Source organism: Gasterosteus aculeatus, chromosome 7, assembly GCF_964276395.1.
Source record: "Gasterosteus aculeatus chromosome 7, fGasAcu3.hap1.1, whole genome shotgun sequence".
Classification (NCBI taxonomy): domain Eukaryota; kingdom Metazoa; phylum Chordata; class Actinopteri; order Perciformes; family Gasterosteidae; genus Gasterosteus; species Gasterosteus aculeatus.
Window position 1 is genome coordinate 10,209,947 of NC_135694.1, and position 23,940 is coordinate 10,233,886.

Below are 23,940 nucleotides of genomic sequence, written 5' to 3' on the forward strand. Positions count from 1 at the left end.
TCATCAGTTCCCTCCCCCTTAGCTCCTGTCCACCTAAATCATCCTGTCTGCTACTGCTAGTAGGAGAGCTGGAGACTGAGAGAAAGAGAGAGTATGTTTTTGTTCTGGTGCAGAAAGGCTCCTGCCCCAGGATGTTGCCTTTAAAGCTGAAGAAGTGGGTTTCCTGTGGAGGAAACGATCACAGAACAGACAAGCCTTGGTCAAGACACCGTGTTCCCAACATTTCTTGAGCACAGGTCACCGAGCTGCAGAGCGGGCAGCACACTTCTGTGGGATAAAGTTAGTCTTACAGCCTCGAGTGGTGAGTGAAAAGCTCTTTTGTTGGATTATATGTTTCGGACCTGCTGATGCTCAATGATATGAGAACGGTCTTGATTTCTAATCTGCAGGTGGTTGTTTCACATGACAGATCTCGGATGCTTTGGAGATTGGTTGACTGACAGCACATGATATGAGCCTGAACTATTCCACAGGAAAATGCATTGATGAATAATATGCAATGGACTAATGACAGGTGGATGGATCAAACAGATACATCAAACTAATCAAAGTCTTGCTTTGAGTCAATGAATGGATATTTCTAAGACAACTCATCATCCTACAACTGCCAATTCATGTCCAAGTGAGGTCACCTGTAGTTTCTCATATCTGGGGCTTTTATCAACAGAGACATGTTCAATCACAGCTGCAGCCTCCCATTGGACACGGACACATTTGGCCTGACCTGTATCTATGGCCTGATCTTCTCTTTGGGTCTCCCGAGCAACCTGCTATCTCTCTGGGGACTGTACCACCTAGGCCGCTCCGGTGGAGGAGGCTGTCAGCTGGTCTACATTCTCAACCTGCTGCTATCAGACCTTCTTCAGCTGCTCACCCTACCACTATGGATTATTTATCTCCAAGCGAGTCACCGCTGGCCTTACGGCCAGTTAACTTGCGAGCTGGTGGGATACGTGTTTTACGTAAATGTCTACGCTAGCGTCATGTTCTTGTGCCTGATAGCACTGGACCGCTGCCTGGCCATTGTCTACCCGCTGAGCAGCCGCAGAGTGCGGACTGTCCGGCTGGCAGCGTTGTCTGGCGTGGCGGTCTGGATCCTCACATTCCTGTTCTGTCTGAGTGGGCTGCTGCCGTCAGTGTTTGACTCTGACAGACTGCTGTGTCTGGAGCAGTACCCCGTCAGCCCCAGATACGCCTCCTTCAAGATCACAACGGTGGCCCTGGGCTTTCTGCTGCCATGTGCCATACTCGGGTAAGTTAACACCAAGGTCCCAGTGATTATTTCCTCTCAAAATAATACAAATTATTTTAACACAAATTGTGTAACAGCAGAAGGAAAGAATACTTTAAAGTTGTTGGATTATTACCTCAAGTTGTAAGAATCCAACAAATTGAATGAAGAGTATTGCATCCTGAACAGAAATAGAGCTGAAAAAACATTTGTGGTACAGAGATACTTTTCCTTGTTTATGTATGGTATAGTGTGGTATAAATTGTATTACAAGTCTTTGGAGAACACTATAAGTATATTCCGATGGCTGACAGGAGGTCCTCATCTGCAACTCCTTCCTCCCTTAGCTACACCTCCGCCCACATTGGGGTGACACTGCGGCGATCTCCGTCTCTCTCTGACCATGAGCGACGCAAAATCGTGGGAATCCTTGTCGTGATCACCATCAACTTCATTGTTGTGTTTGGACCCTATCACCTCGTGGGCGGATACAGATTTGTGTCCTTGCTGCTGATTGACCAGCCATGTGGAATGGAGCGTTCCATTTTCCTCACCTATCGCATATGCTACGGTCTGACAAGTCTAAATACCCTACTGGATCCGCTCTTCTATATTTTCCTGTGCCCTGATGCTCGGCTAGAGCTGCAAAGATCCTTGCCCGGTTTGGGAAGGGGGCAAAGCAAAAAGATTGGCTCCAGTACAAGACCTCCATCAGATAACCACACGGAGAGGGAAACTGGACTTGATAATCTTTTAGAAATATAATTTGGATTTGACCTCAGAGCTGAGCTCCTGGTGTTTAGTCAAAGCAAGTGTGCCAGAAAGTTGATGTGTTCAGTGTGTTTAAGCAAATGCATTCATTCAAGGTGCTTGAACCTTATCCGCTAAAATACTTACAAAAGTTAAGCTTTCAGTTACTCATGATGATATTAATTGTTTTTCAGAGGATGAAAATAGGATCATTTGTGTGCAGCACAAAAAAAGTTTACTAAATTGGATTTCTGTCTTGTGTGTGGAAACGATTCAACCATTTCACAAGGAATCAATGTTATTTTACTGTAATTTTACAATTGTACAAATGTTCAAATGTTCAGTCACTTACTTACTATGAGTCAGTCTGAAAATAGAACGGTTGAGAATCTTTGAAGAAACACAAGCTTGACAGTGGCTACATCATGCAAATCAAGGTAAAAGACACAGTTGTGTTTATTTTGTTAAACAAGATGTACACATCAACCAAGCATAAAAGTAAAAGTAGGACATGTAATATACAATCTGTTCTCATAAATTTGTTGAATTTGAGTACAAACTGTCATGTCAATGTAGAATACATTTTTGAAGGCTTGTGAGAGAATAAAAAAAACACTATAGTGATATCACTTAGAAAATAAAACCGTTTCAAGAATGGTGACATTTAATTTCCCACAAATCCCAGGGGAACTTTCCATTTAAAATATGAAATTAAAAGTGTAAGAGTTAACCATAACCCTACCTGCATAACTTATAACCTTCAGTAGACCCTTTTCACAGCAGCCCTGTAGATATGTCATTGGGGGGATGAACACAAGTGCAATTAATCATTTGTCATGATGGTTGCTTTAAAACAGGCCTAAAGAAAGCTGCAGGAGGTGAGTGTTGGATGCTTGAATGTACTGATACTAGGCAAAGAAGAAAACAAAAGCCTGGCCATTATTGCAGTAAGTTTTCGTTCAATCCTTATAAGGGTTAGCAATATTCTTCGGCTTCGACACCATCTCTGAGGTTGAGACAGACTTGTGAGCGGCGCTGCGGCGTCGGGCAAAATCTGCCAGATCCTCAGCCAGGACACCCTCCATCACTGCACCCAGAGAATGTCTGATCTTCTTGCACAGGTCAGGGCAGCTGAACACGTACAGAATGGGGTTAAGGACACTGTTTAGGAAGCTAATGGTTGTTGCCATCGGGAGGTAATTGGTTGCCAATTTTCCGGCATGATGCCCCTTGGGAGCTGTCACCTCTATGATCATTAATAAGTGGTATGGAGCCCAGCAGAGAACAAAACTCACCACCACGGCCACTACGAGCCGAACAAAGCGGAAAGGGCGCCGATAGCCTCTGCGTGCCAAGCCGGTGTTGACGGCGGCATAGCTGACAATGATAATCACTAGAGGGATTAGGAAGGACAGAAAGAGTTTCAAGAAGGCTAAGGCCTCTTTGCGCTGTTTGCATAAAGATTTCAGGTCAAATGGTTCAGCAGGGAGGAGTCGAGCATAATTGTAGTAACAGAGGATCTTGCCGTCAGATAGATGAATGGTGTCACGGAATATGTAGAAGGGGATGGTGAAGACCACGGCCAAGGCCCAGATCACCCCACATATCCTCCCCACTAGTTGGACGTTCCTGTAGTTCTGGGCCCAGACGGGTCTTAGCACCACCAGGCAGCGGTCCATAGAAATGGCCGCTAGCAGGAAGCCACTGACAAACATGTTGAGAAAGAAGATGGAGGAATGGATGCGGCAGAAGGTTGAGCCCAAGGTCCAGGTATTTCCGCGGGCCATGTAGAGGGTGAAGAAGGGCAGGGAGGCAGTGGCCAACAGGTCTGAGGCTGCGAGGTTCAGGATCCAGATGCTAATGACAGAGCGGCGGACATGGAAGCCCACTACCCCCACGATGAGGAGGTTTTCTAGGATGCCGATGGAGGAGAACAAGCCGTGGAGGGTGATGGTGAATATGCTCAAAGAGCTCATATTTCCTGCTTGGTTTAATGTTGGATGAATGCTGATATTTGGAGTTGGGCTGACAGGACAGACCGCCATCTTTGAAGGCACGCTGATGTGATCTAAAACAAATGAGAACATATATAGTTTTCAATCTTTGTTTCTCTATTGAGATAATTAAATAATTCTGTTACAGTTTCATTTGATTCTTCCAAAAGACTCAACACGATTACTGATATTACCCTTACTATATTAAATTAGTCTATAATAACTTGGAGTTAAAAAGACACATTTCTCATTGCAGTTCAAAAGCTTAGAACGTACTTTCCGCTTTGCAGACACTATGGTGCCATCTTGAGGCTTTGCAATCTTATCTTTTATGTTTTCCACATCCTCTCTATAGTGGCATACCACATATTTCTGCTTGTTAATAGCTTTAACGTCATGTAATGTAATGCATGCTTGAACCTTAGACGCTCGGATTTAAAAGAAAAAGTGTTATTATCAAAATGTACAACTTGTTTTCAGTCCTGAGGGAAACCAATGTTTAGCTCGGCAATTTGTGGTCACTACTCTTTGGCTTACTTACTTACTTACTAAGTCTGCAAAAGCAAGGACAAACAAGTTAACTTCGGTGTGCATCTGGTGTTATATCCTAACAATACAAATGCATTGCACCCATTCTTAAGGCAAACTTAATTTGAAAGGACTGAAAATAAAACCCCAAATTGGGCCAGATTCTTATGAACGTTCTGTGCTCTCCACCCCTCGTGCTAAGCACACACACCTTCTCCTGAGGAACAAAAAATCCCTCACCTTTTCACTGTGCCTGACAGGGTCTGAGGAATCTCTGTGATGTGTGTCTGTATCACACGGTGCCCAGCCTTTGCCTCATGGGCGTACGAGTACAGTACAGAATTAGGAAGTAAGAACTGTTAAAAAAAAAAAAAACGTAAAGCTCAGTGAGACACCAAGCTAATGAGACTCAACTATGTATATTTGGTCAACTAGTTTCAGGTGGTTTCTGAAGAGCAACTGAGTAAGGACGATGATGATTTTTTGACTATTTTATAAAAGTATTTCATTTACTTATTTATTAATATTAAGCCCACAGGCATTTTGTTCTGAATCGCTTCCTTTGCTGCCGCACCACCATTTTACCTTAAGTTAATACTACTTACTCCCATCTAGAATTCATTATAAATTAAAGACTATTCCGTCGTCTGGGGAACATCCTACAGCTTGGTTTTGAGGAATAAAGTGTCTGGTGGGGTCTGCATTACTTTATCTCAGATTTATGAAGGTATGTAGTGTCTAGAATTGGTTAGAACATATTTCTTATAAGTGATCTGATTCAATAGCCAATATAGATTTTGTTTTTTTTGTATTTTAAGCTTGTTTATGGTTTGTGGAGGCATACTGCGGAGATATATGGGTTTATGTTCTCCTTTATCCACTATGAGGCGGTAAATGCTGTCAGCACTCAGCAAATACCACCCTTTGTGTTGTGTTCTAATGTGTTCTGGGCTGCACTGACACCTGCTGGCTCACTGTGGTGCTGACATATTTAGTCTTCTCAAACTTTATATTGCAGTTCCCTCTGGTGAGAAGTCATCAAAGATGCACTAGATCTGCTGCAATTTACTAGCACACCAATTCCTCTCGCTTAATGCTGACATGATACAAATGTAGTTATTTTTAAATTGGAAAAAAAAAGGAAAAAAAGGTAATTTTACAAAGAATAAAGTGCCAAGCAGTTACTTCTGCTTTTTGCCTCACTGCTTGGTGCATTGGGTGCGTTTGTGAGTGTGAGGCTATTTCAACAATAGGATTGACAAGTCATTTTCTTGCAATTCAGTCAAGTATCAAAACCACATCACTGTTTTTGAAAAGATGGCGCAACACAATATGGTGCAAAATTCACTCTGCCTTCTTTAAGCGAACATTTAATACACAAAACATCCATCTAGGTCAGATTATATGACTTCCACTAGTTCAGTTACTGGTTACTGGTACCGGTACACGAAGGAACCCAAAAGCATGACTCAGACAACAATAAGAAAGACAGGTGGATTTACTTAAACTTCACGCATGGTCAAAATCGGGAGATCTGATGGATCAGGCAAACAAATCCAGAGGAGCAGACAGGGAATCTGTGGTTGAAAGGCAGGCTAGGTTGGAACAGATGTATATTTACTGTGATAACTGAGAACTGCTGGACAACTTGGCAAACACACAAGACAATCTGGCAGGGAGCAACAGAATGTGACGGGCTTAAATGGTGAGTGGCTGATGAGGGAAAGTGCTGCAGGTGAGAAGGGAAAGGAGAACCGGGTGAGGGTAATGAGCTGATAATGTGGGAGGATCTAAAATGACAGGAGAGTTAGAAAACATGCAGGTGGGATGAAAACTGTGGTCAAATGTGCGACAACTCATGATGAAAATAGAATATGTGCGGCACAAAATATCAAAAGTGCAATTCTTACTGACATTGAATCCATCTATCTCCAAATCGCTTATCCTTCATACAGAGTAACGGGGGGGGGGGGGATCAATCCCAGTCTACTTCGGGACAGGGTACACCCTTGATTGGTCACCAGCCAATTGCAGGGTTAACATAGAGACAAACAAACATTCTCATTCACGTCCACACACCTACAGGCGAATTAGAGTTACCAATCCACCTGACATTAACTCAACACCGAAAAATTAAAGTAAGGTGAAAGATTTACAACTTTTTATTTCATGCGTACCTGACATAGCATCAGATTATACAGCCAAAAGAAGATCCCTCTTTTTACTAAATTGTATTCCTCTTTTTTGTATGGAAACATTTCAATCAATTCACAATGAAACTATATTATTTTACTGTAATGTTACAATTGAAACATGTACAAATGTTCAGTCACGTGTTTACTATAAAGTCTGAAAATAGAACAGGTGTGAATCTCTGAAGAAACACAAGCTTGACAGTAGCTACAGGATGCAAATGGAAGGGAAATGACACAGCAGAGTGTTTATTTTAATTGTTAATATTTAGAAATGTTGCAAAATTCATACATTTAGACGTTTCAAAAATTGAAATTCTTACAATCATTCAAATGTATAATTGTCTAACAAAAGCAGAAATGGCAAAAAAAAGTGGATTGACTTTATGTAAAAAAGCAAGAAACTAAGAAGAAGCAGTCATTTATGGGCCATTTACCTAGATGTACACATCTACCAAGCATAAAAGTAAAAATCAAAAAAGCCTGCAGAATTCTACACAATCTTTATAGCAGTTGCCATTCATTTGTTGGCTTTGAGTATAAACTGCAAAGAAATGCCAAGTAACTTGTTGAATGCTTGTGGGATTATGACCAAAATTACTAAAGTTATATCACTTAAAAAAGAAAACAATTTGAAGCAATTTTGAGACATTTAATTTACCACAAAACCTAGTTGAGGGGATCTTTCCATCAATAACATGTAATTAAAGGTGTAAGAGTTAACCATAACCCTACCTGCATAACTTTAATCACCCTTAATAGACACTTTTCAGAGCAGCCCTGTGGACCCGTCATTGTGAGGATGAACACAAATGTAATTAATCATTTGTCACTATGGCTTCTTTAAAATAGACCTACAGGAAGCTGCAGGAGTCAAGTGTTGGACACTTGAATGTACTGATAATAGGCCAAGAAGCAAACAAAAGCCTGGCCATTATTGCAGTCAGTTTTTGTTCAATCCTCATCAGGGTTAGTAAGACTTTCAGTATTCTCCTCCTCTCCTTTCAGACTAAAGGTTGTAATTGTATTCTTGCGCTTCAACACCATCTCGGTGGTTGAGAGAGAGTTTTGAGCGGTGCTGCGGCGGCGGGCAAACTCAGCCAAATCCTCAGCCAGGACACCCTCCATCACTGCACCCAGAGAATGTCTGATCTTCTTGCACAGGTCAGGGCAGCTGAACACGTACAGAATGGGGTTAAGGACACTGTTTAGGAAGCCAATGGTTGCTGCGATCGGGAGGAATTTGGTTGCCAATTTTCCGGCATGATGCCCCTTGGGAGCTGTCACCTCTATGATCATTAATAAGTGGTATGGAGCCCAGCAGAGAACAAAACTCACCACCACGGCCACTACAAGCCGAACGAAACGGAATGGGCGCCGATTTCCTCTGCGTGCCAAGCCGGTGTTGACGGCGGCATAGCTGACAATGATAATCACTAGAGGGATTAGGAAGGACAGAAAGAGTTTCAAGAAGGCTAAGACCTCTTTGCGCTGTTTGCATAAAGATTTCAGGTCAAATGGTTCAGCAGGGAGGAGTCGAGCATAATTGTAGTAACAGAGGATCTTGCCGTTAGATAGATGAATGGTGTCACGGAATATGTAGAAGGGGATGGTGAAGACCACGGCCAAGGCCCAGATCACCCCACATATCCTCCCCACTAGTTGGACATTCCTGTAGTTCTGGGCCCAGACGGGTCTTAGCACCACCAGGCAGCGGTCCATAGAAATGGCCGCTAGCAGGAAGCCACTGACAAACATGTTGAGAAAGAAGATGGAGGAATGGATGCGGCAGAAGGTTGAGCCCAAGGTCCAGGTATTTCCGCGGGCCATGTAGAGGGTGAAGAAGGGCAGGGAGGCAGTGGCCAACAGGTCTGAGGCTGCGAGGTTCAGGATCCAGATGCTAATGACAGAGCGGCGGACATGGAAGCCCACTACCCCCACGATGAGGAGGTTTTCTAGGATGCCGATGGAGGAGAACAAGCCGTGGAGGGTGATGGTGAATATGCTCAAAGAGCTCATATTTCCTGCTTGGTTTAATGGTGGATGAATGCTGATATTTGGAGTTGGGCTGACAGGACAGACCATCATCTTTAAAGGCACGCGTCGTGATGTTGAACTTTGACTTGGTTATTTGCTTCACGCTGATGTGATCTAAAACAGATAAAAACGTGTACTATGAATGTCATATTTAGTTTTCTTTGTTTCTCTGTTGAGATAATTAAATAATTATGTTACAAAAAATAGCCTTAATTCATGCAAAGAGGGTTAAATCATAAAACACAGTGTCCTAATTCTAAATTTGTGGTTACCTTCATGATATGCAGAAGCTGAGTTTTAGTCTAGAAAACGTTTGTTTTCACTTCTTCTTCTGTGCTTTTTTTATTTTTCTGCTCCTCAGGCTTTATGCACGTAAATAATCTACCTGTGTTTCCTTTTACTCTTTCCAAAAATACTCAAAACGAATAGTGCAAAACTTTTCTTATGCTGTAAATGAAGATAATTAAACCATTCCTTTTAAAACCTGGCAAATACAAATATAATCTTTTTAATGGTTCTTGTTGGGGCATTTATAAGTGATTAATTACCAATTCAAAGCAAACAAACTAATTGTCCTTCTCTTCCATTTTCTTGAGGCAAGATGGCAACAAGTTAAGTCGTTTATAATATGCCCCCAAAAAAACACCAAGATGCCAAAAAAATCTCTCAAGAACAGTAAATCATACCGAATAAAATGCAGGATCCGACCCAAGCTACTTCACCTTTTGTACTCATTTTTATTGTATATCATTAGTATTTTTCAAACTGGGTTGATGTTAAAAAAAAAGAGCGCCACATTGATATTACCCTTACTTTATTAAATGTATCTATCATAACTTAAATGACCCAGAACTGTGTATCTTTGCCGACTTTGGGACGATTGTGTTTTATTGTAACTGAAATTGATTTGCTATGTGTAAACCTTGAGTTAAATAGACACATTTTTCATTGCAGTTCAGAAGCTGATAGATAATATACTTTCCGCTTTGCAGACATCTTTGCATTCTCATTGTTTACATTTCCCACATCCCCTGTATAGTTATTTTCAGTGTAATCTGGTAACTGTATCTGATCATGTAATAAAGCATGTCAAATATTTCTGCTTGTTAATAGGTTTAACGTGTAAAAATCAACCCAAAAGGCTCACCTTATAATTTACTATGAAACAAAATGCACACTTAAACCTTAGACGTCGCATTTGAAAGAAAACGTGTAATTATCAAAACGTACCACTTGTTTTCAGTCCTGAAGGAAGCTGAGGTTTAGCCGGGTAATTTGTGGTTACTACTCTGTGGCAAGGTCTGCAAAAGCAAGGACAAACAAGAAAGTTAACTTTGGTGTGCGTCTGGTGTTATATCTTAACAATCAAATGCATTGCACCCATTTTTAAGGCAAACTTAACTTGAAAGGACTAAAAATAAAACCCCAAATTGGGCCAGATTCTTATTACTGTTCTATGCTCTCCACCCCTCGTGCTAAGCACACACACCTTCTCCTGAGGAACAAAAAATCCCTCACCTTTTCACTGTGCGTGTCAGGGTCTGATGAATCGCTGTGATGTTGTGTGTCTGTATCACACGGCGCCCAGCCTTTGCCTGCGTACGAGTACAGCACAGAAATAGGAAGTTAAGAACTTTAAAAAAAAAACACTGTAAAGCTCACTCAGACACCAAGCTAATGAGACTAATGAGTATTTCATTTACTTTTACTTTTTTATTAAGTAATATTAAGCCCACAGGCATTTTCTTCTGTATCACTTCCTTCGCTGCCGCACCAAAATAATAGCTTAAATTAACACTACTTACTCCCATCCAGAATTCATTATAAATGAAAGACTATCCAACAGCTAGATTTTGAGGAATAAAGTGTTCTCTCTTGTGAGCTCTGCATTACTTTATCTCAGCAGCATCTGTGTGCGAATGAACAAAATGGTTGGTGAATTGGTTGGAAAATCTTTCTTATAACTGATCTGATTCAAACAATCCACTGTACCGTCCACCCTGGATTGTGGATATAACCTGTTAAACTGCTTGACTCTTTCTACCACAGTGTCATTCAATTGGCCTTTCAAAACAACTTTGCAGTCACCATTATTTCACAATCATCACTGATCAGTTCTAGTTGAGTTTGAAAAGAGGAACTGTACTGCCACATCACAGGATATGGTTTCCCCTAAAGGCGCCTCATACCAACTCGACCACTGGTTTGTGGGTATGTGAAGTGGACCAAACTGAAGACACTTTGTGTCATGAGAGCTCCCTGTTATGGGATATATTGAGTGCCGTAACCCAAACTAACAATTGACATTTAGATATATGAGTCCACGTTGTTCTCCTTTATCCACTATGAGGCGGTAAATGCTGTGGTGTGTCAGCACTCAGCAAATATCACCCTCTGTGTTGTGTTCTAATGTGTTCTGGGCTACACTGACACCTGCTGGCTCAATGTGGTGCTGACATATTTAGTCTTCTCAAACTTTATATAGCAGTTCTCTCTGGTGAGAAGCCATCAAAGATGCACTAGATCTGCTGTGATTTACTAGCACACCAATTCCTCTTTCCTAATCTTTGCTGACATAATACAAATTTAGTTATTTTTAATGGACAAAAAATGGTGATTTAGCAATGACTAAAATGTCAAGCGGCTACCTCTGCTTTTAGGCCTCACTGCTTGTTGCATTTGGTGTGTTTATGCTTGTGAGACTATTTTACTGTTGGTATTTACAAGCATTTTCTCGCAATTCAGTCACATGTCAAAACCACCTCACTGTTTTAGAAAAGATAGAGCAACAAATGATGTAAAATTCACTCTACCTTCTATAGCAAACATATAACAAATACAAAGTTATCAATACACCATCTAAGTCAGAATATATCCTGGAAGGTTCAGCAGCCTGCTGTATAAGATTAGACCTGCGATCGTTGTTACTTGTTACTGTCAATAAAACACACCTCTTTGTCGAAGACAATTACCTAAGATAACATGCATGCAGTACATATTAGTTAGGGGTCTTTGGATAGAACTTTGCTGAACAAGTCACTGAAATGCAAGAAGTCAGATAATGTCATCATCTGTTCAAATGTAGTGAAAAGGACCTCAAAGTAAAGTAAAATGAGATTTAGTGGGATTTACAAAACCTTCTCCAGCCGTCTGTCTTTAGTAGATCATCACTGCAAGTCGTTTTGTCAAATAACTGATTTGAAAGGTTTTAAAAGCACAGGATACTTTAGGCACACACAGTATGAACTGTCTGGTAATCCGGGACATGTCTGTCTACTGTCCTCTACAAATAACCGTAACGTTCAAAAACAGGGAAACATTTAATTGATTTTGCGTGTGTGAGTGGGCAGACTGTTTGTGCGTTGAAGCCTGGTGAAAAAACAAGTGCGACGAATGTCAAACAAATAAACTACAGAGGGTGTTTTAGAAAGGTCGGAGGTTAGCAAGGGTCAATGGACTAATTAAAAAAAGCTGACGGAAAACACAATTTCTCACTTCCTTTAGTAGGAGCACTGGCACGCACGCCACCCGGGTCACACACACGCGTTTCCACTGCGGCTTTGCTGTCGTCCTCGACCCCTTTACTTGACACGCCATTGCACTGGTTGTCTGTTCACCCAAGATGTTTGAGTTTTACTTTCTCTTGGTTCCTGTCTTTGGAGCTAGTATGTCATTTTAACAATATTTTAATTGTGGTAGACCTTTTAGAATGTCTAAATTGAGATATTGCGTCCACTGGTTAATGATTTCTGTGTTTTCTGTGTTTCAGGTGGCGCTCTGCTCTACGCTACGCCCGGACAGAGTGTGACCGTACCCTGTTTCTATGCCTCTGGGGCCAAACATATCTGCTGGTACAAGCAGGTTGCAGGGGAGCAACCTCAGATAATATCCTCGTTCTACAAACATTCACCGGACAGCAACAGCTTCCACAACCAGTTTAAGGACAACAAGCGTTTTTCAGTTTACGCGGGAGCGGGGTTCTACCATCTGAACATTTCTAACGTCCAGGACTCAGATTCAGCTATGTACTACTGCGGCCATGCCACTATAATGATGACTGAGTTTGATGATGGCACTCTACTGGTTCTGAAAGGTATTTTGTCTTTTAGTTTTGTACACATAAAACTCTTTTTTCCCCATTTGATTTTCCATTTGTCTGTACTCATGTATTTCTCAGATTTCAGCCGCAGGTCTTTCCTCCTGCAGCCGGCGTTCTACTCCGTGAAGCCCGGGGCCTCTGTGACTCTGGACTGCACCGTGCACGCTGGAACTAGTGACGCAGAACTCAGCGTGTACTGGTTCAAAAAGGAGAATTCAACAAACTCCCTCTCAGCTGTAATGCACAGCAGTCGGTGCGTACACAGCCCGGAGCCTCCCGCACAGAGCTGCGTGCACAGCTTTTCCAAGACAAGCGTGAGCCAGTCGGATGCTGGCACATACTACTGCGCCGTGGCTTTATGCGGGGAGATATTGTTTGGCAACGGAACAAGACTCGAGGTCGGAGGTGGGCAACGTTCAGAAGAAGAAAAAAAAACGTCTTCTTTTTGCTTGTCTACATTGCTTTTTGTTTTTCTCAGGGAAAAAGGAGGAGATTTCTTCTTTTGTGATGCATTGCTCGGTTGCAGCTCTGTTTGCCTCTGTTGTCTTGAACGGCATCCTAATTGGCATCCTCTGTAAAGTGTCAAGGAGGAAATATCTGCATTCACAAGGTAACACTAATTCATATTTACTATGGGGGGGGAAGTTTGTCTTTTTCTCTGTTATTTTAAATTCAGATACAAGTAAAGATGGATTCACACATAATTCTAAACCTTATTTCCTTACGCATCTAGTGTTTTTAGTTTTGAATCAATTTGTCCTAAAATCCCACTATTTATTTGACCACAGAGACGGTCTCCCACTTGAGCGTCCCAGCAGACACCCCCAACAGTCAGGTAAGACCACCATGAGCTGTATTTATATGTTGTATACTGGCACATCTCATTTCTAAATAAATTTAGCTTCAGTTACTAATTAGAAATAACTTAGCTTCATTATTTCATGCAGAATGAGGACTCTGATGCTTTGCAGTACGCAACACTGGACTTCGAGAAGAGGCCCGGCCAGAGCAGGAGAGAGAGGAGGAGACAGGAGGTTACAGCGTCAGACCCCGAGTGACCCCTTTCCTACACCACGTGTTAGTGAAGGTTCTAAATGTTAAATTCATGGTGTTAGAAAGTATAATACGTATTTATATGACGGTTATCAGCGGAATTATAATTAAAGTAAATAGCTGCCTTTCAGCACAAAATAGTTGCAGCCACCAAACGTTGCGTATCTCATTTCAGTAGTCTAGAGAAATAATAGTTCCCGTGCGTGCACGTAAACAGCATCGGGTCCCGCAGCATCTCATTCATTCACATCGCTCATGACGTCCACCTTAATTGTCCGGTTGCAAAAGCGATCATTTGTGGGATTTCCGTGTTTTTTTTCGGCGATCGCCACCGAGCTAAAAGCTAAAAGGGTCGCGCAAAATCTAACCCGCTACTTTGAGTGCTGAGTGATGCGGAACGCTCGGATCAACGTGAACAGGTGCTGTGCATTAGCGCCCAATAATGGTGACTCACTCTCGACCAATCAGAACGCTGGATTTCATCTACCCGTATTATAAATGGTCACAATAACGAGTTGCTAAAATATAGTGTTTTTTGTAAATCAAGCCGGCCCAGCTGAGCATGCTTCACTAGCTAGCTGCCAGTTCCTCATCGGGTCCACACTGTCCGCTCTGTTGTTGTTGCATCGTTAGCTCCAAGCTAACTAGGAGTGTACCGATTCATTTTAACTACGATTTGATTCGAATTGCGATTCATGGTTGCCGATTCGATTCATGGACGATCTGGGTTAATTTAGAAGGATTTGATTCAGTGGTGGCCGAAAAGATTCGTCGTGTTTCCGTGTTTTTTTATTTGGCTTCTACATACTCTACAAACAACGACCGACTTATTTAGAACACCTCCGTGTTTGCAAAAGCCAAAACGTTTCCACGCGCTGGATCGATAAGTTGGTTTGTAAATGTCTCGCTCGCAGTCGTCTCCTCCACGCTCCGTCTCCTGCCGCTGCGTACTGATGACGTCAGACAGGCAGACTGAATCGAGTAACATTTAACGTGTCTAAAGTGCTAAAAAAAACTAAGAAACACACATCCATACCGTTTGTGTGCTTAAATCCAATGTGCAGTTTCCAAGTATTGATCCAATCGATTATGTACCATTTCAATCGATCGTTACACCCCTAAAGCTAACTCTTCATCATACATATAGTCTGAATTTAAAATCAAGCACCTGCAAGATCAGCTTTTTATTTTCTGAACAACTTCTTTTTAAAACGTTTTTCAAAGCTTAACCATGGTGAAGTAAAAATGTATTTGTTTAACAAAAATAGCGGGTTGCCACCTTGGTACAGAAAAATAGGGACGCTACGGCCGGCGGGTGGGGGGCGTGATTCCTCCCACTCTCGTCGGTACTTTTGCATCCGCCTTCGCTTCAGAGCTGGACACGAGCGGGTATCTGGAGACCCGCCCTCCTCTGACTCTGATTGGTTTGTTTCAGGTTCACGGCCAATCAAACCAACGGTGGCAGCGAGCGGTTGAGTAGGACGAGTCTTCACAGAATTCGGGTGGGATTATATGCATGAGATGTTGCATTGACGACAACTCGGAAAATAAGAGTCAAACCCCGTCCTGTATTGATTCAAAACGATTCCGTATATTAGGGGACGGGTGGCCACCCTAATAGCAATATACAACCTTATTTCTACATCTTCGACTCTAAATCAATAATGTTTGCTTTGCGATGACCTCCAACTGCTAAGCAGCATTCAGCATTCACCAGTGTGAAAATACTGTATCTATTCATTAAATGCATGCATTCATTCCCACTACTAAAACGTCCTCTGTCCTCATTTACCCTGCAGGTGTTTACTGTCAATGTATGTTTTTGATCATTGTGTGTATGGAAAAGGTGGGCTGTCTTAAGCTGACCCTCTCGGATCTTGGTAAATTGTATTTCTACTATTCGGTATTGAACTTGAATAAAACCAGTGAACTCACAAGAGATAAATGGGTGAAAGAAAGAGATTCGTAGTGTGGGCTGACTTGAACAAACGAAAACACTAGATTCTATATGACTCGTAATGATTATTATCATTAATTATAGTTTTGTATGTTTTGTATTATTTCTTCGTTTAGAGGACATTATAGTTTGACAGGGCATTATCCAAGTGGATTATCCTAGTGGCTCTCTTGATAATGACTAAACTGAGTGCTCCATGTAATTGAGCATCAGGCCTTGCTTCTACGCAGTCAGTTGGTTGTAGATAAGCTGTCAGTCAGTAGAGAGCAGCAGTCAACCTACACTCACATTAGTGCTGCATCAGGTTGCTTATTCTGTCTTACCTAAACTCATTACACGACAATGACACTTCGCCGGGACCACAAGGTGAGAATGGAAAGATACATTATTTAGAGTAAACCCACCCGAGAGACAGTGTATGAGAAAATCTCAAGACACTTTATGTCCTGTTAGTTCCACCCACACAGAGATGTGTTCGAAGGGGTTGTTGTGGTCGACTCAATGAAGGTTAATATCTCACCTCCGACCCGTTTGTTTTTTTAAAGAACCTGAGCATCTTCAGCACGACGACAACATACAATCTCATTTAAAAATAATCAAAAATTTTACTATTTATGGTTTGACATTTTATTGTAAACATTAACCTTCATTTTAAAATGATATAATTCCATAACAGTCAATAGGTAGGTCAGATTTTAATCATCCTAACTACATATTATCATTTCAAGTCAAGATCAAGTCTCTCTTTGTATCCAATCAAGTTGATACTACAAAATAAAGCGTTTGTGTTTGGTCCAACAGTATCTTTATTACTCTATCTTCACAAACTCTCATAAAGCCAGTGAGGTTTTTACAGGTCCTGCAGTCAAGTATTAAAAAAACGTTGAGAAAAAAAGAAAGAAAACTAAACCAGCGGTCATGCTGGCTAACATTAAGTTCCACTCCAGCGGTTTTGTCACCTTCCCCTCCACCCTTACGTCCCCTTCTTAAAGGATGTCTCTGTGGTCTTTCTTGTGATGCTGCTTGTTTGTCCCAGTCGCTTAACAATAACGCCTCCGCTTTTTCAATTCTCCATCTCGTGCGCAGAGAAATGAAACTGTGATAACAGGTGAATTCACAGGCGAGAAGCCAAGCCACAAATAGAATATATAAAATAACACTTTAAATACACAAACAAAAATGATTAAGGCATCGATACAGAACTTAGCTGCAAGGGAAGAGGAGGAAGTCATTGCAATCTTTACCTTCTCCTTTCTGTGAGTTGCCTTAATGTTTCTGTTAATCTTTGGGTAAGAGTAGAAAGACATGTTGATGTTGTAAATAGTAAAATGCCACTAAAAGAGATTAGTGCAGAGTACTTTCCATCAGTCTCTAACTGACCTGTTTTACTTCGAAATGCCAAAAACTCAGTGGAAAACAAAACGTGTGTCTGCTGCCCAAGGCGGTGCTCTGACCTATTTTCAACACCTATGAGAAACAAATAGATCTTGCATGAAATGTACAGTATCCTGTTAACACAGCGCAACAGGGTCTACAGGGTGCAAAACCCAGTCAAGATGCTCTTTTGTTTGTGAAGAGAGTAATGTAGTAATCACTCCATCTAACTCCTAAATGGACACTTGAAAAATCTTACTTTATTAAAAGTGGACCGTACACTCTGTGGTACTAGAGTTTGAAGTGTGAGTGTTTCGAATGTGGGATAGTCTAGCAATAACAAAGTTGGCGAAGTCTGTAAATTCTTTATGAGAGTATTTTTACCTCCAAATGTTCTAGATTGACTCATTCAATCCTACTGTCATTTGACAAATGAGACAGAGCAGGTTTAAAAAGACACGCAACATTTAAGATAAAAGACCCTGACAAGTGGCCAAATGCTCGAAATACAAGGTGCAGGGCTGCTTCCTCTTCTGCTTTTTTGACACAAGTCACATGTCACACTCACATTCTTAAGAAAAGAAGGATCTTTGGGCGTTCTTATACAGTCACTTTGCATTACAGGAAGTCGCTTTGGATTAAAGATAAATAGTGTTTTGGTCAGTAGTGACTCATCGCTACTGTTTCAACAACCGTAAAGTGTTGTTATTGCATGTACAGACCACAAGCATCACCACTTGTTCCAGTCAGATGCAGTGGTTGGCCTCTGCTTGGTAAAGTCCACTGCTCGAGTACCTTTGTTTTCACTGTGATGGAATATATTTTATGCCTTTTCTGAGAATTTCAATTGCATCATACTGCAACGACTGCAACATATTGACACGAGATACAAGCAGCTGCAACACATTCTATTCATCACATCAACCTCAATGGCAAGCAAAACTGAATATAGAGTAGCGATGTTATCTCTTTATATCTACGACTCAAGGCACCCATGCTAGTGCTATTGCTCTAGGTCTAGGACTTTTCTGTACTTGTTGCTTTGAGTTTTGAGAGTAATTTGTCAAAACCACATGGAATAAAAAGGCAGTGCCATATAGTTCCACTCTTTTCTTGAGTGAGGAATGAGCTGCCAGAGAGCGACAAAGAGGATGTTAACCAGCTGTTGAATTTTTATTTTATATTACTTACACAAAAAATATAATAATTCTAATTTATTGATTTTACCATTTGGATAGTTATGGTATATTTACATGTGGCAGAAGCATAGAATGGTGTGAAGCGTATCAATACAGGATGTGCTATTTGTATATTTACAAATGATGTAATAGAATATAACTAGAACATTTTAAGAGTGGGGCCTAGACTGCCCGTAGGTGCCTGTGCATGAGTCGGCCAAGCAGGCAAGTAAAGGCTAGCCACAAAGGCTAGCTAGCAAGCCAAAGACATGACTGTTTTAGCCACTTGTCAGCAGTTAAGTCCTGTTATTATGAGTGCAATGCTAGCTAACGCCATGTTGGCGTCATGCTAGCGCCCACCAGTGTAATGTCTGCTCCACCTAACGTCCGCACCCCCCCCCCCGCCGCCGTATCGTCGCCCCCATGGATATATATAGGCCTATATATATATAAAGGCTAGATATCCCGTCCACGTTGCCATCTAACGGAGTTGAACGTCCGCACATGGCGGCCATCTTGGAAAAGTGAGCTTGCTCACCCATAACCATGTGTTCGTAGTGATACATGTACTTTTTAAACAAGCAAAACTACCTAGCTAAAAGAAAATTACGTTATTATTATTTAATGTATGTACCAACAACACAGCGTTATGGATGAGCGAGCGTACTGTACCAAGATGGCCACTATGTGCGGACGTTCTATACGCCATAACACATCTAGCCTTTAAATATATATGTCTACGGTCCCCGCACACCACACCCTGTTGGGTTCTTTCTTAACTGCAACGCTTGACTCCTCCTCCAACGTCTCCATGAATTGGAGGCCATCTACGCCGTCCTTATAGTCCGCCAATGACAGGTTGTATAAGTGGTCATATTTCCATATTTCTTCCGACAAAAGCTCTTCAATCTGATTCATTCGCTCTTCAAAAATCTTTGTTTTAATAATGGCGGTACTATGCTATGAAACCGGAAATGTGAGACGGAAAGGATGTAGTTAGCAGCTTATGACGCTAGTCTAGAAAAATGGGTCGACGCACGCAAGAAAGGGTAAAAAAGGCACGCAAGGAGCACGCAAGGGACTCTTGCGTGTGCGTGTTCCTGCGTTTCTCTGAAAACGCACAACTATAAACTAAAATGGAGCCTTTGGGCTTGGCATTTTGCGTTTTTTGGGAAAACCAAAAAACGCATTAATTTCAAAAAACACAGTAAAAAACACAAAAAACACAGTAATTTCTCTTAGCGAGGTCATAGCACACAATTCCCGATGGGTCCCGACACTTTTTGAGACAATTCCGAGCAAAGGTGCGGGAGGAGAAGCCTGCCAAACCTTTGTACGGAAGAGAATAAGGCGATTTATAATAAGCCAGAGAGATAACAAGGAGTATGGCTCTGCTTCGCAGGCCACACTCAATGAAAGCTTTGAGATGCTCACTCTTCCTTTTGTTCTCAACTATGTTTGCATTGACGGCTTACTCTAGCATAGAACACCTTTTGAAGTTAAAAATAGTCATTCAACACTAAATCAGATCATGAAGAGCACAAAGGACAGAAACAATTCTGTGCAACACTGTGGTCAGTTTACATATGTATCTTCCTCTAAACTGTGGACATACAATGTGTGCATTATAGAAGCATTGGTCCACATCACTGGCATAAAGGGAGCTATAAGTTTTCAAAATGTTCCTGTACAGTTAAATTAAATGTGAGCAAGATTTCTAATTTTCTTTCAACAACTCTCTCACACACTCCTTTTGAACACACTTAATACACCCATACACATGTAATGCTATCTAATAAAACATAAATCAAATTGAAAAAAAGAAAACCAACACTGACATACTCAATGCTCCAAAAAACAACGCGTTTCACGCCAAACCAACATTTTGTCACAAATTCTATCCACTAACCAAATAATAGGTCCAAAGAGACCCTAATCAACCTAAATTACACCTGTGGTCATCCGAACAGACAAATTTTTTGGCAAAAAGAGAAATAGCAGGACTGTACACCAAAGGTATAATCTTAGCCAATCACAAACAGCCTTCGTCTTCTATAAGGGTTGGCTCTGTCCGTCAACACACAGGCTACAAACTGCAGAGCTACAGTGATGATGGCAATTTTCATTTTTCTTGTGCTTAGTCAAATCTGTGAGTATTTGAAACCCTTTTTCACTTTTTCTGTTAAGAAAATATGACTTGAAATGCGAAAGATTAGGTTTTAAACGCAGCGATAATGTATATCTTATTCATGTGTCCTAACAGGTCAGGTGCCTGCTGTAAATAAGACCTCCAGCATCAACCAGGACACTGGGGTTATAAAAGCTAACGTTGGGCAGAATGTGACTTTAAAGTGCATTTCTCAGAATGATGCTGTAACTTTCCTCTCTTGGTATCAGCAAAAAATTGGCAGCAAACCTGTCCTTATATCAAGCTGGCTGAAAAAAGAAGAGGTGTCCATTTTTTCTCCGTTCAAAGAGAGGTTTCAAGTCTCAACAGGAGGTAGAGATGGCACCAACCACCTCATAATCCAAGAACTTGACCACTTGGATTCAGCGACATATTACTGTGGGATTTTACAGTTCAACATAATTGAATTGGGAGAGGGGGTTTTCCTACATGTCCGAGCATCACCATCCAACATCCGCTCCGTCCTCGGTCAGCCGCCGTTGAAGCAGCTTAGATCGGGAGACTCTGTGAATTTGAGCTGTACGGTGCATGCTGGAGAATGTGCGGGGGAGAAGACTCTCTACTGGTTCAGACATCGTGCACTTGAGCTAAAAATCATGGATAAAAATCCAGTCAAGTGTGGATTTTCTCCCCAACGACCAGACAGAGAATGCACTTTAAACCTCACCTTGTCTTTGAGTTCTCCCCATGCAGGGATGTACTACTGTGCTCTGGACTCCTGTGGTGAGATCGTGTTTGGCAATGGAACGAGAGTGGAGATTGAAGGTAGGTGAGGAAATCGGGCGATTGTTTGTACCATCTGCGGATGTTTCAAAATGCCAAGAAATTAACCATAATTATTGAATTATCCATCTATACAAATACTTAAAAAGGATATGTTTTCTTGTTACGGCATGTTAGGAGGTTCCACCAGAGTCTCTCTTCTCCTGGTGTGTTGCCTGGGTGCAGCATTGGCAGTTTTAATTGTTTTGCTGCTCGCATTGGCTTTTGTTTTGTACAAGTTGACCAAGAATTCTTGCTCTTTCTGCAAAGGTAAGACTTTCTGAAGCAAACAATTTCAACTTTTTTTCTGTATTCAGGTTTAATGATGGGTTTTTAAAAATGTTTTTAGGAGTTCTTACTCATCCAGCACGTTCTGCAGCTTCTGACATCGTGGTAGGTGAAATTGTATTATAAAATAGATTCATACCCCAAATATTTGAATAACTGCTTTTTCATGCCTCACATGATTTGTTATTTTGTCGTTACCAGAACCAAGATGCAGACGTCTATTATGCTGCGCTGAGTCTGAACAGAAAAAGTCAACGACCCCCTGAGAAGGAACACGTGGAGAGCACTTGTGTTTACTCTGGAGTGAAAAGTAGAAAGCGCTGACTGGATTTTGCCTTCACAGCTAACCATTTCTCTCCTGTCAATCATTTGCAAGACAGCAACATTCACGTGATTAAATGTACAATTTGAAATGCTGTTGAAAGAAAATAAAACTTTTTTTAATGCAATCTGTGGCACGGTCAAATAGTTCTTCCCCCGTACAAAAGGGTTAATAGAGGATAAAGATAGATAGAGCATGCTCATGAAAATCCCCTATGGCCTATTAATATCTTCTGTAGCCAGATACACATGTTGCACGTTTCAATCTTTAGCCGTCTGTCACCGTTCAACATTCGGCCCTGTGGTTGAGGTGCTGAGAACTACACTATAAGTTTCCATGGGTGGAAATACAAGTCCGAGCAAAGCATGAACACAGGAAGACAGAACCTCACATCTCACTGAACTTTGTGAAACATGCATAAGAAAAACAAGAAATTTACATACCTACAACTCCCAACAGTCCAGACTTGTGTCATAGCTCATTCAAAGGCTGGTCTCAGTGAAGCTTTCAATTGAGTCAGCGTGATGTCTAGTCAGTAATAACTTTAGAAGTTTCGCATTTTCAGTTCCCTAAAACACTTTTTTTTTTCTTTTCAAGGAAACTCATCATTTTGCAATTTTCACCACTTATTCTGAAGTCCAAAATGAAGCTCTGCTGTTTGATGTAGTACACCGGGTCACAGGGAACATAACGTTAATCTGTTGGTATAATAAGAATAAAGAACCTAATTTTTATGCAACAACAATTAACGGAAACAATCATAACAATCATTTTCTTCTCTCCTAGTCTTTCTTGAAATGTCATCTATAAGAAATGTGAAAAAAAGATTAGAAATTAGGATATCAGAGGCCAGTGTTTTGCTTGACCCAAGAGGCTCACAACCAACTCTTAATTACGAAAAAAACAGCATACCTCACTGAGACAGTCGAAACATAACATTTTATTGTGAATAATGCCGGAAGAATATGAGTAAGTCATGACATGTGAAGTTGTATTCCAAAACTTTGACAACCTAATTTATGCTGCTTTAAGAAGAAACAAGACAAAGATATGAGAGTGTATGTGTGATTTCAGGATTGAAGTCTGCAGAGCTGCATATTCCCATAGTTTTACTAGAGGTGGCAATTTTGTCACAGATCACCTCTCAATAATGTAAAGATCGACGTTGCAAAGCAACAATTAAACATGCTCCTTTACAATCGTCAGGTCTTCTGAGGAGATTCAGTTGTCATATTTTCCACTGTAGCTTTCATAGCAAACAAAGAGTGTGAGCACGCCTGGAAAATAAATAAGTACCAACTGCTCAAGGCATTAATACCATAGTGTATAATGTTTCCCCCTTCAGAATACAGGCGTAACTTGATTATTTTTTTGTGATTATGTAATGAATCAAAAGCACACCAAACCCTCGGCAATTCCAACTCAGTCAGTGGGACACTTCATCGAGCATGTATGACTCCTTAAAGTTCTGTAAATGTGTTTGGAAACTACACAGCCGTCGCTCCCACAGCACAACAACAAGACAAAATGTAATTTATAAAATTCACAAAGTGATCTGTGAGTATCAACCCTGTGTTTTAATGCCCATGTTAATGTTCAGAGGTGGCTGACAGTAAATGTGTTGATTGCACAATCAGACACCCAATGATGTGAACATTTTTTTTTAGCCTCAATGTGGTCGGTAGCTCAAAACGATCCCTCAATACATTTGGTTTCGTACCTCTCTACAACCCTCTGCTTCTTCGTCACTGTGGTTTCAAACAGGAAGTGTGCTGTGTTCTCTTGCACAGCGGCGACATTGGACAACTTCAATGCCCGAACTATTTTATTTAACTTACAGCTGCGCTAACAAGAAGGCATTTCTTTTACTGATGTATCATCAAAGCAGTGGTCATCACAGTGGCCATTTCGGATTTTGTGTTCCAGTGAACATCAAGTTATTGTTACCAGCCCAATTAGAAACCAATCTTGAGCGCAACTTCATACT

General features: G+C 41.2%; 5 protein-coding genes across 11 annotated transcripts; 3 read left to right on the forward strand and 2 right to left on the reverse strand.

Annotated features, from left to right (window-relative positions):
- The first annotated feature begins 61 nt into the window (after positions 1 to 61).
- On the forward strand, positions 62 to 2,631 carry LOC120822222 (G-protein coupled receptor 4). 3 transcript variants are annotated; one of them, XM_040181710.2, is made up of 3 exons: positions 62 to 301; positions 390 to 1,252; positions 1,579 to 2,631. In XM_040181710.2, exons 2-3 carry the CDS (start codon positions 672 to 674, stop codon positions 1,994 to 1,996), a joined length of 999 nt encoding a protein of 332 aa, XP_040037644.1. In that variant the 5' UTR covers positions 62 to 301; positions 390 to 671; the 3' UTR covers positions 1,997 to 2,631. The 3 variants fall into 3 exon arrangements, with proteins under 3 accessions (XP_040037644.1, XP_040037645.1, XP_040037646.1); XM_040181711.2 differs by having other exon boundaries at positions 410 to 1,252; XM_040181712.2 differs by having other exon boundaries at positions 169 to 301; positions 668 to 1,252.
- LOC120822220 (prostaglandin D2 receptor 2-like) lies at positions 2,623 to 4,820 on the reverse strand. The gene is made up of 2 exons (XM_040181708.2): positions 4,744 to 4,820; positions 2,623 to 4,049 (listed from the first exon to the last, which is right to left on the reverse strand). Exon 2 carries the CDS (start codon positions 4,024 to 4,026, stop codon positions 2,941 to 2,943), a length of 1,086 nt encoding a protein of 361 aa, XP_040037642.2. The 5' UTR covers positions 4,027 to 4,049; positions 4,744 to 4,820; the 3' UTR covers positions 2,623 to 2,940.
- Positions 4,821 to 6,642: 1,822 nt separating this feature from the next.
- On the reverse strand, positions 6,643 to 22,537 carry LOC120822219 (prostaglandin D2 receptor 2-like). Of its 3 annotated transcripts, XR_013468444.1 has the most exons (3): positions 22,397 to 22,537; positions 10,251 to 10,327; positions 9,971 to 10,033 (listed from the first exon to the last, which is right to left on the reverse strand). XR_013468444.1 is itself a non-coding variant. In XM_040181707.2 (2 exons), exon 2 carries the CDS (start codon positions 8,781 to 8,783, stop codon positions 7,650 to 7,652), a length of 1,134 nt encoding a protein of 377 aa, XP_040037641.1. In that variant the 5' UTR covers positions 8,784 to 8,846; positions 10,251 to 10,327; the 3' UTR covers positions 6,643 to 7,649. The 3 variants fall into 3 exon arrangements, 2 of the variants coding, with proteins under 2 accessions (XP_040037641.1, XP_077963359.1); XM_040181707.2 differs by lacking the exons at positions 9,971 to 10,033; positions 22,397 to 22,537 and adding an exon at positions 6,643 to 8,846; XM_078107233.1 differs by lacking the exons at positions 10,251 to 10,327; positions 22,397 to 22,537 and adding an exon at positions 6,643 to 8,846 and having other exon boundaries at positions 9,963 to 10,036.
- On the forward strand, positions 12,247 to 15,649 carry LOC120822217 (uncharacterized). Of its 3 annotated transcripts, none has more exons than XM_078107235.1 (6): positions 12,247 to 12,397; positions 12,502 to 12,825; positions 12,910 to 13,236; positions 13,310 to 13,441; positions 13,620 to 13,666; positions 13,779 to 15,649. In XM_078107235.1, the coding sequence occupies exons 1-6, from the start codon at positions 12,355 to 12,357 to the stop codon at positions 13,887 to 13,889; spliced, it is 984 nt and encodes a 327-aa protein (XP_077963361.1). In that variant the 5' UTR covers positions 12,247 to 12,354; the 3' UTR covers positions 13,890 to 15,649. The 3 variants fall into 3 exon arrangements, with proteins under 3 accessions (XP_077963361.1, XP_077963360.1, XP_040037636.2); XM_078107234.1 differs by having other exon boundaries at positions 12,502 to 13,236; positions 13,779 to 13,908; positions 15,320 to 15,454; XM_040181702.2 differs by having other exon boundaries at positions 12,502 to 13,236; positions 13,779 to 15,648.
- Positions 20,385 to 22,080, forward strand: LOC120822221 (immunoglobulin kappa light chain-like). The gene is made up of 5 exons (XM_040181709.2): positions 20,385 to 20,542; positions 20,657 to 21,346; positions 21,482 to 21,613; positions 21,693 to 21,736; positions 21,833 to 22,080. Exons 1-5 carry the CDS (start codon positions 20,503 to 20,505, stop codon positions 21,953 to 21,955), a joined length of 1,029 nt encoding a protein of 342 aa, XP_040037643.2. The 5' UTR covers positions 20,385 to 20,502; the 3' UTR covers positions 21,956 to 22,080.
- Positions 22,538 to 23,940: the final 1,403 nt, after the last annotated feature.

Excerpts from the sequence above, each read along its gene's own strand:
- LOC120822222 (XM_040181710.2), top strand. The coding sequence starts at position 672 with ATGTTCAATCACAGCTGCAGCCTCCCATTGGACACGGACACATTTGGC. Across the intron at positions 1,253-1,578 it reads CTGCCATGTGCCATACTCGG|CTACACCTCCGCCCACATTG; the intron begins GTAAGTTAACAC and ends TTCCTCCCTTAG.
- LOC120822219 (XM_040181707.2), bottom strand. The coding sequence starts at position 8,783 with ATGATGGTCTGTCCTGTCAGCCCAACTCCAAATATCAGCATTCATCCA.
- LOC120822221 (XM_040181709.2), top strand. The coding sequence starts at position 20,503 with ATGATGGCAATTTTCATTTTTCTTGTGCTTAGTCAAATCT. Across the intron at positions 21,614-21,692 it reads TTCTTGCTCTTTCTGCAAAG|GAGTTCTTACTCATCCAGCA; the intron begins GTAAGACTTTCT and ends AAATGTTTTTAG. Across the intron at positions 21,737-21,832 it reads CTGCAGCTTCTGACATCGTG|AACCAAGATGCAGACGTCTA; the intron begins GTAGGTGAAATT and ends TGTCGTTACCAG.
- LOC120822220 (XM_040181708.2), bottom strand. The coding sequence starts at position 4,026 with ATGGCGGTCTGTCCTGTCAGCCCAACTCCAAATATCAGCATTCATCCA.
- LOC120822217 (XM_040181702.2), top strand. The coding sequence starts at position 12,355 with ATGTTTGAGTTTTACTTTCTCTTGGTTCCTGTCTTTGGAGCTA. Across the intron at positions 12,398-12,501 it reads GGTTCCTGTCTTTGGAGCTA|GTGGCGCTCTGCTCTACGCT; the intron begins GTATGTCATTTT and ends TCTGTGTTTCAG. Across the intron at positions 13,667-13,778 it reads CAGACACCCCCAACAGTCAG|AATGAGGACTCTGATGCTTT; the intron begins GTAAGACCACCA and ends TATTTCATGCAG.